This window comes from Excalfactoria chinensis, chromosome 1, assembly GCF_039878825.1.
Source record: "Excalfactoria chinensis isolate bCotChi1 chromosome 1, bCotChi1.hap2, whole genome shotgun sequence".
Lineage (NCBI taxonomy): Eukaryota > Metazoa > Chordata > Aves > Galliformes > Phasianidae > Excalfactoria > Excalfactoria chinensis.
In genome coordinates, this window is record NC_092825.1 from 156,147,430 (window position 1) to 156,160,849 (window position 13,420).

General features: G+C 39.6%; 1 protein-coding gene across 6 annotated transcripts in view; it reads right to left on the bottom strand.

Moving 5' to 3' along the window:
• Window positions 1-13,420, bottom strand: part of ENOX1 (ecto-NOX disulfide-thiol exchanger 1) — a 360,206-nt gene that overhangs the window by 133,207 nt on the left and 213,579 nt on the right. For 5 of the 6 annotated variants that reach the window (XM_072358786.1, XM_072358747.1, XM_072358765.1 and 2 more), the window contains exons 4-5: window positions 6,892-7,027; window positions 5,821-5,958 (exon numbers count right to left, since the gene is read on the bottom strand). In XM_072358786.1, coding sequence (XP_072214887.1) covers window positions 5,821-5,958; window positions 6,892-6,901 — 148 coding nt within the window. In that variant the 5' untranslated portion in view covers window positions 6,902-7,027. Of the gene's footprint in view, window positions 1-5,820; window positions 5,959-6,891; window positions 7,028-13,420 lie in introns of those variants that run through there. The other variant, XM_072358776.1, reaches the window with a different exon arrangement.

Below are 13,420 nucleotides of genomic sequence, written 5' to 3' on the forward strand. Positions count from 1 at the left end.
GGACCTACATATTGGGATTCCCACATTACCTACCCTTTTTCACTCTTGCTGCTACCCCGCGTCTTGACAGTGAAAAAAACAGTTTTATTAGGGTACAGGCTCTACTCTAATCCTTCAGAGTATGTTTCACACCTCTTTAATTATTCTGATGGGTCATTCAGGTAATTCAAACAGTAACTGTTTTCCTTTCCACTGAAATGCAGTGTCTATACAGTGACAACTATAAATTAAAGTATAGGAAGGAATTGGAATATAGTTAGAAAAAACGTGGTTTTCAGAGTATGCCATGTTACAAGTCTTTTTTCTTTTGCTACCAATGTGAAACCAATGCAGTGTCCAAAGCTACTCTGTACACTGCCATGCCACTGGGCTGCTTGAGTTCTTTCAGCAGCTACTTGTGGTCTCCAACTTACAGGAGCAGCGGTACAGGAGTAAGGAGAGTTCCTTCACCACCTGCTGTCTGCCTAGAAGCTTAAATCCAGAGCATGCTATTCAACAATAGTAGATGCTGAAGACTTCCTCCCCTCACCCCCCCAACTCCCCCAAATAAATAAATAGGAGCTTAATATTGATTACAGAAAAGGCATCTGTTTTGTTAGGCACATCATGGAAGTTTCAAGCTATGTGCTTACTGGCACACTGGTCCTGTGGCTTAGCAATGATGTGTGGAAAAAGAAAACCAATTTGTAATGGGACAGCACAAGTAAAGCAAAAAAGAGGCTGCCCACGTATGTATCAGTGTCTCCAGTCCTTCAGTAGTGGAGATGCTACATAAGAAGTATATGCACAAGATTTGGCAGTATCCTCTGGCCAGCTGACTTCTTAAAGACTTCAGCGCTGTTTACTGTACAGCCTTTCTTCTGAGTATAATCAAATATAGATTGATTTCCTACAAGATTTGATTGTGTTTCATTAATGTTACAAAAATAGCGCCCAATCAGAACAGTGAGGGATTTGCTTACAGTTTTAGTCAGAATGCAATGATATGCAGAAGACAATAATTCATTGAGCATGCAATTCATCCATTCTATGGTAGAAAGCTAGTAATGCTTAAAAGGCTTTTCCATACCCGAGGCAGACCAGTAAAGGAATGATTAAATCTCAGACTTCCTTTTATTTTTCGGAAATAATACTTGGGTATTCTCCACTCCAAGTTCAGTGCATGGTAATCAGTGATCTCTTGAGCCACTGAAGGGAGTAGAAGAAGGAAATGCTGGCTGGCTCTGTGCTACGTCCATCACACTGAAAACTGCTTGCGACTACTTCTAATCTGAGTATAGTGTTTGCTTTTTGTTACAATCTTCATATTTGAGAAAGAGACAGTCTGAATATTATTTTTTCCAAAGATCTTGGGGGTCTTGAGCTGATAAAATTGTGAGAGGGATATTTAGTCTACTGTTTAGGATTTAAGATTTAAGATTAAGATTGATATTTCCTAATTTCTTCTGTTATCAAAAACTACTTCTGGGGTTACAGCTTCAGTATTGCAAACGCTTACTGTCACAGGTGCTGCTCCCATAAATGAAGTTTTGCTGAGTTATAACTTGATTTGGACATACAGCTTCTAGTTTGGGGAATCCCGCTCCATCTATTAATGATCAAGAGAAGGGCCCATTGGAGGGAAAAGCACTTTGGTGCTGACTTGCCTTTTACATCTCCCTGCTTAGTATCAGCTACTCAGCACTGTCAAAAGCACAATCCTGAATGAGGTGATCTAATTGAAGCTGACAGTTCCTATGTTCCACTGAAATTAAGTCAAAAGACAAGTGTGTGGGGAAAGAAATGACAAATGGAAAATCAGAACGGTTGATGTAAGTGTCTAATATTTCACAACCACCAGTGTCTAAAAGACATACGCCCAAGGCCACTAAAATGTTGTACAGCTTTCCTATACTTATTGGTAAGAGGGATGTTAGGCTTCAAAGCTTACTAGCCTCCAATTTCACTAGGAGCCTTTAGAACTGGTCAAAGTATAACTTCAGCAAAAACAATACTGGAGGCCTCTGAAAATTTAATATCCTGAGGGTGAGGCATGTTGGCTGGACTCGCACGGATGATGTTGCCTTAATAATTACCCATAGGTAAGCAGAAGGCATCAGCTTTCAGGCATACCCTTGACTTGTAGGCAGAAGTATAACTTTCACCTTGAATGTCTGCACTTGAAGTTTGCTATTTCTTTTTTTTTTCTGCAAGAGTACAAACAAGCAGCACAGAGCACAGCCTCAAGCAACTCTAGAATTACCATTTAGGTACCATGTGTTTGTACTGGTGAACTTCTTAATTTATATAGTCTTCTATGAACAAATGTTGAGGTCCTTTAAGTCACTCAGAAGAAAAGAATCTCAAAATTGCTTTATATTTTCTAGTGCAGTGGCTCATTAGTGTAAGGAAAACCAAACTGAACTGGAGAGGTAAATCATGTTTTCGAGCTGAATGTCAGAATTAGAATACAGGTGACCTAATGCTATTTGCTGAAACAAAAGACAGCATAAGGACACTAAATTCAGCAGAGCCAGAACTGCCTTTAGAAGTCTTGATGTGAAAGCAAAATAAAACAGCCTCATTTGGCCACAGGTCACTAAGCTTTTCTGCTATTCCTAAAATGTAACAGAGCAGCAGACTTAAACACAGTTGAAAGATGTGCTTGAATTGGAGCTGCTGAGAGCACAAGGAGCATTCATATCTCAAAAACATGGAGTACAAACTACCCTTCCCCTCTCACCAGGACATGTTTCTCAAAGTCTTTAAGTGGAGAAAACTGCAGTTTTAAGGCCTGGCTAATTCAGAAGCAGTTTAGCAGATTTTCTCCAACTTTTCCAGAAAACTATTACCTCTGGGCCAAGACCAAGAAATGTTGATCTAATAGGCAGTTTTTAGGAAAAAATGTATAAAAATGTATAAAATGCTGAAGGAGGGGGTTTAGAATGAACGTGCTTTTCAACCAAGGCCATTCCACATCAGTCTTTAGAACTTTAACCAATGCACTACTAAACTACAGTTTATTGTATGAATTACATATACATTGTGTATAAATGTATACATTAGCACATGTAATGCAGAAGCTAAGTACTGTGGAAGAAGATGAACTTTCTGAAAAACAAAAAGTGCAAGCAGGCTACACGTAGAAATAGAAGAGATATTATACACCTATTAACAAGAATACATCTTTACAAATGAAAGGCTCTGGCATTTGCTCAGATCAAAAATCCAATTTTACAGTACAGAGAGATAAGGAATTGAATAGAGTACAGATATCATCTAAACTGATATTAAAAGGTTAGCAGTGCTTAAAATTGATTAGTTACCCAGAACAGACAGCCTACATCACAGACTGCAGGAAGAGCATCGGACAGATGTTGCAGAAGCTTTATTATTAATGTTAACAAATTCTCAGGCTAGGCAAGAGCTTCACAGCTTGTAAAGTGGGTAGCACAACTCTGTTACAGTGCAGGCATCCCAGCATGTTTCACAGCAGCAAAATTAACATCAGTTGGAAAAAAAAGAATAAAAATCCATAAATGGACTTAGTAGATCTCATGGCCTCCATACCTAAGGGAGGAAAATTGCTCTGCCATTTAGGAATCAGGAATCAGGAACCAGGCTTGGAGGAAGAAAAGCTGTAACTGAAGGAGAGCTTTGGAAATTGAAATATCACAGAATTAAGAAATGTGTCAGGATACAGATGAGTACAACACCCTGAATTTCAGACTACAGAAGGTTATAAAGGCATGCACAGGGAAGATCACCCACTCTCCAAGATCATTTTAAACTATTTATGCTTTCCTTACTGTCACCAAGGCAGGAAAATAAAATAATAAAATAAAAATGCTTATTTTTAAAGGCAGAGAAAAAGTTAGTGCTGGGACATGGGTGTTTCATTTTAATCTCTGAGAAATGTCATAGATGACAGTAAAAACAGCAAAATGTGACTGTTGTGGGAGATAATTTCATTGCTAGGATTAATAACAATGAAAAAAATGAAAAAGAAAGTCAGAAATGGCTGAGGAGTGGTTAGATATTTGGTCTAACGTGGTGATGGAAACTTGCTGAATGCAGCTACAGTAAATATATTTACCAATATATCACAGCAAAAAAAGGTCCGTAAGTCTTTTCATGGTAAATTGTGGTGAAAATTATGGATTTGCCATGATGAAAATGTGTCAAAAACTCATGAATCGTGGGGAAACATAATGAAATGCCAAAGCACCTATTTACCTTGAAAAATACAAGAGAGTCTCAAAGAAAGGAAAGGAAAGGGAAAGGAAAAACAGGAGTTATTTCTGTAAAGAAAGCAAGTAGCACTTCACTAATTAATATTTATTACTTATGCCACCTTTCATATATTCAAAATGCTGAACAAATACCAGCTGACCTGTACAACACTCCTACAAAACGTAATATGCAAATTATGGAAATTACAGTAGGGAGCTGACAATGAAATAAAATCCATGGGATCCTCCTTGATGGGGAAAAGCACTGCAGAGGAGAAGAGGCTGCTTTGTAGGGACTGCATAGCGCACCTGAGGACACAACTTACACCAAAACTGGGGAGACAGAGGAAGAAGGGAAGACAAAAAGGTGGGCAAATTCCATGGGATATTCAACTGAGATACTTGTACATGGTTTGAGGAGCCACCACCACTCCCCACAGGGCACAGGAATTGACAGTATGGGAGGCAGGTGCTGACAGCTCTGCTTGTTACCTGTAGTCAGGAGAACGGGGTTAAAGAATAAGTTGATGGCCTCCAGTAGCTAAATTCTGTTTGAAAATCTTCCATTTTAAATCAACCTTCATGCAGCTCAGTTTACCCGCCTGTAAAATGGGTAATTCAGAGCCAGACCATCAGCTGTGAACTGGCATAGCTTCATTCTGTTCCAAGTTCCAGAAGGGGACATATTTGGCCAAAATAAAACCTCTCACATCCCTGGTGAGGCCAACACAGTGATTTAGATCTGGCTCACCACTTCCACATGTACATGGATGGGTGCAGACATGCCAGGAGGCTGCTCTGATCCAGATGTTGCACTTCTCTTCTTAAGCTAAGAATGCAATTTCCAGAGGAGATCTGTCATGTGTCTGGCTGGTGGCTTGTGTCTGTGGGGCACCCACCCATACAAAAATCATGTCTATCTTCCTCACAGGAGCAATGTAGTTTAATTAATCCCACCCAATTAGTCCTCTTCTGCTGGCAGTGAAGTCTGATGTTGCCTGGATGTGTCTGTGAAACGCTGCTGATTCCAAAATATTAATTTTATTGTTTTTAGAATGAGTTTGTTGCCTGCAGTGCTTCCCCAAACTGTAAGTGAAATAACAAAATCAAACAAGGACAACCTCTTGAAATTCAATTTATGACTCCATAAGTAAATAAGTGCATACCTGATGGGAAAGCATCACTTTACTAATATTAACAGAGTGAAAGGGCTACATAATTTTCTACCCAATTAACACAACTTCAAAATCCTTCTCCAGTCAGGAGGTCCCAGACCATGGTATTCCTTGGCAGAACATCAAGACATCCGGCCTGAATGAAGAAACAGATTTTATGTGACCCTGCTACTGGTCTTGACCCAGCATGAGGACTGATGTCTAATTTTGCCAAAGAGTTTTGACTTTTCCACAAGGTTAAAATATGATATAGATTTTACAACCACCGCAAGAAGAAACTACTACAGTGTATGCAATATTAATCATTGGCAGCGTTTTCAGAATATGAAAAATAAATATAGCCCCCAAAATAATTCTAGATATTTTAAAAGAAGGCAAAGAGTCCATGGATTAGTGCAGCAGACCTCTTTAATACAAAAAAATATATATCTTACCTGTCACAAGCTGTTGTCCAGCTAGACCTACTGGAACCATCCCCAGGTTATTCATAGCCGTGGCCCAAGCTGTTGGATCAGTGACTGACATGTTCAGTTGCGTGGTATCTATAGCTATACTTCCCAAACCATCAGCTGCTGCAGGAGAAGAAACACATGAACGTGGCAGCATTTTTAACAAAGCCTTCAATGAAAATGAGATATCTCAATTACTCTTTTGTTTCCTAATTATGGTTCACCTTTCAGAAGTTTCAGATAATGCTGCTTGGCACAGTATAGCAAATCATAAAGAGATTAAAAACATTCAACAGGCATGGAATTAAACATGAATGGCTCAAGCTGATTATATGGAAAACTTTTCCACCACAGTCGAGTGGTGGAACAGGCTGTACAGCCACCAACCCTTATAGCTTTTGGGCCAAAACTTGTTAAAGCTCTGAGCAATTGATCCGACCCTATAGGCAGCTCTGCTCTGAGCAGAAGGTTATACTGGAGACCTCCTGAGATCCTTCCTATGCTGGATGAATTATCCTGTAGTCATCTAATATAATTTAACTATATATTATCTGTGGCAAACTGTCAGAAAGCTGAGAACCAAACACATGTCAGAGAAAAACCTGTTTTCCATGTGATGCAGTTTTATAGAGGATTTAAGAATATGGTAGCTCTGAACTAAAAAGAGGTCAAAGACAAAGGATTCGCTATGGGAAACATCAAGTTTTGTCCTGAAAACAAGAGAATTAACATTCATATGGTCAAAATCTACTATCCAGGTATGGGTTTCTAGGTTGGTGAATCATAGAATCATAGAATTACTCAGGTAATTCAAAGATCATCAAGTCCAACCCCAGCCCAATCATAGTACCCTAACTCTAACAACCCTCTGCTAAATCATATCTCTGAGGACCACAAGGAAGGAAGAGAGGGTCAGATAGCTAAGGGAGGGTACCCTCCTGATGGTAAACCTCCAGGCACAAGGACTAGTCATACATTTGTGCATCTCCCTCATCACAATGAACTCGGCTCCTTCCCACAATTTTCTTACTACCTGTGCCGACCTGAGACACTTACCAGCAGCCATTGCTTTTTTACCAGTTCCTTTTGCTTCCGTTAGACTTCTTCAGCTAGGAATAATTAGCTACTGTATTAGCAGCATCTTGAGATGGGATGTCATCGAACTCAGGGCCCACACACAGCTCATTAGGCTCTGAAAGAAAGAAGACAAAATCAGCTACTGAGTGCCACAGCCAGAACACAGTTGCAGAACAACAAACAGCTCTGGGAAACCAACAAACAGTGCTCTTGACCACTTGCACCAGGCACCAGCTCCAGGCTCTCTGCACTCATTTCAGAGGGGAGTTTCAATGAATGCTCATCCTTGCCCACTGAGCAAACAGTGCCACGCAGGAACCTGCCAGCGCGCTTGCCTCTGACTGAAAAGCTCTTCAGAAATTTGGTCTTATCAGCAGCTACACAGCCTCCTCAGCATGAAGGCATCAGCTGAAAGAATGTATTTGAAGGGACAAAAATGTTATTTTATACATATTTTTTTTCTTTAACTGTTAACAATTAACTGATGTTGCGAGTTTCAAGAAAATAGCTTCCTGTTCTGAAATGAAAAGTAAAAGAAATCTGTGCTGACTTTCAGAATGGAGCATGTAGAGATGTGGAAAGGTAAGAAAGCTTAGGAGAGCTAAGGATGATGCCGTCTCCTTGGCTAGCACTGTATCTTTGCCTCACAAAAGGTAGGGAGCTTGAGGTGGGAGTGGAATATCTGCTTCCAGCTAAAACGTGCTGCTTCAATCAGATATCTGTCAGACCACAGGTTTTACATAATGGTAACTTTTTGCTGTTGCTGCTGTTTGTGAAGTCCGCCACATGGGTGCAATAATCTTTATAAGGAACACTGGAGAGAAGACAAGGTGCGACCCAAAGCTGTGAGCTGACAGCACTCACAAGAGGGAGGAAACACAGCAAGATGAACATACAGGTGTACTTATGTCAGGTCAGTGTGCATTAGTTACATGTAACTGTTGGTTAAACTGGGGCTGCACTGTTTTTCTGGCTGTCCAGAAGCCTAAGTATCTTTATCTACAGCCTTTGGTACTAGTGAGAATACAGCCCAACCCCTGACCGAGTTTTAGGGTATTCATTAACACCAGGTAGGTGTCTCTCAGTGGCAACAACTGAGCTGTCATTTTAAAAAGCACCTGAAAGTTCTTAATTATGGGATTTCCAATATGCTAACCCCAAGAATTCATCTTTAGAAAAGAAACAATTAAAGTGATTATGCGGAATTTTGGCTGAGCACCTCCCACGCTTTTCTTTCTTCATGTGATGTGCAAAAGTACAAGCTAGAAAGTTCTGTATTATAGTTCCTCGACACTGTACAAACCACCCCATGGGGACATGACCACATTAATAGCTGTAAAAGTGAACAAGGAGCCAGGATCAGACAATGCTGAACTTCTTTTTCTTTTTGAATGTTGTAATTTTCAAATAACCAGCATAGGCCAGAAGCATTTTGTTCAAATCTACAGCGGGTCTATTTAAAAGTCAATATTTATCAACTCTTATTATTTGAATTTGCAATTCCAATTCTTATTTGATCTCCACTATTCATTATACAGAACATAAAATATTTTTTTGATAAAATTAGCTGCTAAATAACATCTATAAACACCAAAAAACATTGAACAAGAGTCCTCTGCAGGGAACATGATTAGCTTATGTTACTCTTGGCAAGCCACTCGAGATTTATGTCAAGTTTTAAAAACTGGGTGTCTCCTGTTCAGCTCTTTAAATCTGCACTTAGCTCTTTCCACTCAGGCTATAAACTTTTGACTACAAAAATCTATTTCAAGGCTAGAGCTGCCTGAATTATTTGTCAATAAGATATTTCTCACATGGTACATCCACCTTCCTCCGTGTTAATCATTCCCCCAATGAGTCATGACTCACGAAGACGTACTGTGCTCAGCCTGGGTCATCTGCAACCCATGCATGACCCACGGTGTCCTGTTGCCTTTCTCTTTTGACCAGGAGCCTTGTGCTCTGATGTAGGAAAGAGCAGCACAGAACTGTGATGATATGGTGATGAAATATATTCATACCTTGCCATGGGCTAATTTCTTATCCCCATAATGTGTCCCCATGACTGCTGAGGTGGGACTGCTACTCCATGGTTTCAGAAGATGAACTGCAGAGGCATCTCATATAGGTGTGCATTATTGGGATAAGGGGCCAAATGTGGGTACTGGGTTGTTTCCAACTGTTTTATTGCCTTGATAAATGTGTTTCGGGTAAGATTACAAGGTCAGCTGCCAAACTTCACACTCTCTTTCCCCAAACCCAAACTGAAGCTCTGTTAGCTCTCACGGAAATAGGAACTGGTCCATAAAGACTCTCGGCTAGACAAACACACCTACTTAGAACTAGTCAGCTACTTCTTTTGCATATGCCTTCGACCAAATTGTCCACCTATTTCAAATTTTGTTATGTTTTCATGAATCAGCTACAGGCACTTCTTAAAATCCTTGCAAAGGACAAAGAAAATAACACCAAGAATATGGGATTATTTGTGACTCTTTTATTGTACTGTGCCACCAGCTCTGCTCAGTGGGCCATGACATACTTTGCTCAGAGCACACTCTCATAGCCTCACTGGGTCTGGGCAGCTTTGTTTTCTCCCTGGACATCAAGTCTGCTGCTTGATCAGCAGGATCTGAATGCACTGCAGGCTGAACCAGGGGAAAAAAGCAAAAGGAGCATGTGAGGACCCTAAAGTAGAACTAGTTCTGTCTAACCAACAACTGCTGCAGGCTATTTCATCAGCGAAAGAGAACTGAATACCAAGCATAAATGGACCTATGAACAATGAATAATCTACAGCACGCTGCAGGCAGAACTAACGCTACCTCCTGACTGAAAACAAGCTCACTTAAAGAAAAAATACTAATTGTGAAGATCTCTTCCACCAACAACACACAGATTACATTAACAGTGAGCAACATAATACAACCTTATGGGAACTTCACACCTTATTTAGACTCAACATTAAGCTTTAGCTTATAAACTTTTTAAAATCCTAATGGGGGGGGTTCATTAATGTTTAAAATAAAATTGGCTTTGAGCAAATTTCAGCAATTCTTTGCCCAGATACCGCACTGTTATATCCTTCATGACGCTGGAAACAAAACAAGACAAAGAAACAAATAAACAAACACTCTAGGTCATACAGAGAGTAAGCGATGTGCATGCTAGGAAATACATCTGCTACTGAAGATCCTTGCTTTGTTTTGAAAACAAAAGGAGTCACTGTGACAGTTGTTAAATGAGAAACAGAGTGCAGGTTTATGCAGCCATTCTCTGTGAGGTATTAATCAATCAGGTATTAATCAACACCATCTCCCTAACATCACACCTTTAGATAGCCTTCTTAATCTATAAATCATTAGTACTCCTGTGGGAATTAATGACTTGAAGATATGTGTAAAAGAAGTCTGTGTTCATAAACGGGCGTGTGGGAGCAACTGTACTCCGTGGAGTAACTTGAATAAAGCCATAATCTTTACTTTCGGGTGAAAATGTGTAAAGTCTTCTGGGTGCTTAAAGTTCAGAGGTGGCAGGGGCATACATATAAACTTTTCTTCTTGAAACCTTCTGATTAACAGATTTCTATTGCAAATCACTGTAAACATATCCAAGTGATTCCCAGGGATGATTTTTGTGGCCTCTCTTTTTGCAGACGTAATGCAAGTACCCTGGATGGTGGATTGTGTGAGACATTTAGACTTTCCTCAGACAGGTTGTCAGGAAGATAAAGCACTTTCAAGTCCATACCAATGAGCACTTCTCAGTCATAGCAGTCATAGCAGATTGCACTTAGTACGCATATTTTATACCAGGCAATTAAATGCAGTTACCCAAATGAATACAGAAGTCAGTTATATATTGTGCATCAATTATCACAGGCGATGAATGCTGTGAGACAAAGAAATTAACACAACATAAAACTAATTCAATAACACAGCAGATTGCTAAGTTAAAATCCTACCCTTTAGATATCCATAACACCGCAGAAAATGAATTACGACATGGAGTGAAGCTGATTAAATGCACCATGCTAACGAGGCTGTGTGGAGTGCTGGGTGAGCGGGCAGCCCCAGGATGCATGGAGGAGGTTCTGTGTACAGCTCTGACACTGACCTGCTTGGTGACCTTGAGTCATTTCGCCTCTCTGTCTTGTTTTAGTGACTACTAAAAACTTCAAGGAAAAGTCTGATACCATCAACCTTTTGAAACCTCAGTCTACAAGCTTCAAAGACATTAAATGATACTGGTGCCAGCTCTCAAGACAATGCACGTGGACAGCGGTGATGTGGTGTCTTGTTACATCAGGCAAGATTTCTCAGTTCTTATGGGAACATGTGCAAAGCATTTGTTACTGCTCACTGTGATTCACAGGACAGTGGCCATAACATTGGTCACACTCCACCTGACCTGTCAAAGTACAGGTCATTTATGAGGCTAGCTCCTGCTGTCTTCTAAAATACGTGAAGTGTTTGTACTGGATCTTCCACTTCTAGAAATGCATAGAGAACCCCCCAGTAAAGAAGAAAGAAAAATAAAGGCAAGATAGACAAGTATTTGATGAGAATCCTTGTTCACATCCTCTTGACAATCTCTGGGTGAAGAAGAAAGCTGTGGGTAGTAGTAATGAATATTATATGTTTTTACCATGGCTATCCTGCCTGAAGCGCATGCAAAGAAAGAACATATCCAATGTGACTTTAAAGATGGCTTTAAAAGAATCACAAAATCACTAAATCGTTTGAGTTGGAAGGGACCTTTAAAGGCCATCTGGTCCAACGCCCCTGCAATGAACAAGGCCACCTACAGCTCCATCAGGTGCTCAGAGCTCCCTCCAGCCTGAATGCCTCAAGGGATGGGGCATCCACCATATCTCTGGGCAACCTATGCTAGTGCTTTATCCATAACGTTGCATATGTATCATATGACAAAGAGGAATTGTCTTATGTTTTTGCATGGTTAACAATATTTTAACAGATAAAAAACCTTCACATAAATTTCGAACTCAAGGAAAACAGTCTTCAAACTAGAATTTTCATGAATCATTTACAAATCCAATAAATAAAATAAAATAAATGAGGTATCAGAACATTTTGGAAAATGTCTTATTTTCTGGGATGCAGCCCTAATTTAGTTATTTAGGTATCTAATTTTTTCATCAGCCTTCTGCAACTCAGAGAGAGGTCAGTTGCTCTCCTGTGTTTCCAGGGAGTCACCTTATTTATCTGGCTTTGTCAGTCAGTCTCCCTCTTACAGGAACCCTTTGAAAGCAAAGATTGATTTTTCAGGAATTGGCACTTTCCTTAACAGAACAGCTTTATTAGGCACAAGCCAGAGAAGATAAGCATGGTCCTACCCTTAGTACCTAAATGGGACCTATGTCTTTGCTTACATAATACTTCAGGTTTTTTTTTTGTATTGCAAATGAATTGTAATACCTATGCTCATTCTAGACTGTGCCAATAAAACACAACATTGTCATTCTTATAAACTTACAAAACATATACTGTGGCATTAAGAGATTTCACTTTTCAATATGTAACACTAGGTATGCATGTTTTGACATGTTTACAAAGGATCCTTCTCCACCAATTCTCACTGAAAAACAGTTAATGGGTAAATCATGGCCATAGTGATATGACTATGACAACTCAAAGAAAATAATATATTTACAGTTTAAATTCAACAAAGCTAATGTGCACAAAACATTTTCTGTAAGAACAGCTTGTCTAAGATGCTGCATTGCTAAATCCTCTGGCCCAGCACTTTTTGAAGATAATACATAGAATGCACAAAACCCAGATTTCCTTCAGAAAGGAGAACACTGAGAGATTTCAGTAGTGAAAGAAAATAAAACAGAAGTCTCCTAGATAAACAGGTGTGCTCTCACGATGCTCCTTGAAGGTCACCCTGTAATATTTCATGCTGAACCCTGATCTTCACTGGCATCAAAGAGCAAAATCTTAGCAGGTTATAAGCACACTTTTTCGGTTGTGTACTTAAGCAGCTGCAGTCTGAATATGCTGAAGTCTATAAATAACAGAATCTGGAGGCACATTAAGCAAAGCATTATAGACGTCCAGCTTAGTGGTTAAAAAAAAAAAAAAAAAAAAAAAAAAAAAGCATATGCAGTACTGAAATCATCTGGATGAAAAAAAAGAGAAAGCAACTTTTCTAGCTCACAGTGCAGGCGTAGCCATCATAAAAACAGGTCTGATTACTACTCGAACCAAAATGCCATTGTGAATTGGTGATTGCACCACTTTCTCTCACCCTGTCTGATTTGAAAATGTGATTCACTTGCTTTGCATGTAAGAGGACAGCTGCCTCTAAAACCAAACCTTCCTTACCCTTTCTGCATTTTAAGAATTTATTATGGCAAATAAGATATTTTAATTACTAACAAAAATATTTAAAAATTAGTCCTTGTATCATTCTCTTTTCTACTAAAAGCCATTGCCTGCTTTAGAAACATGGCATCCATAACACTGTACTTCAGACAGAAGAG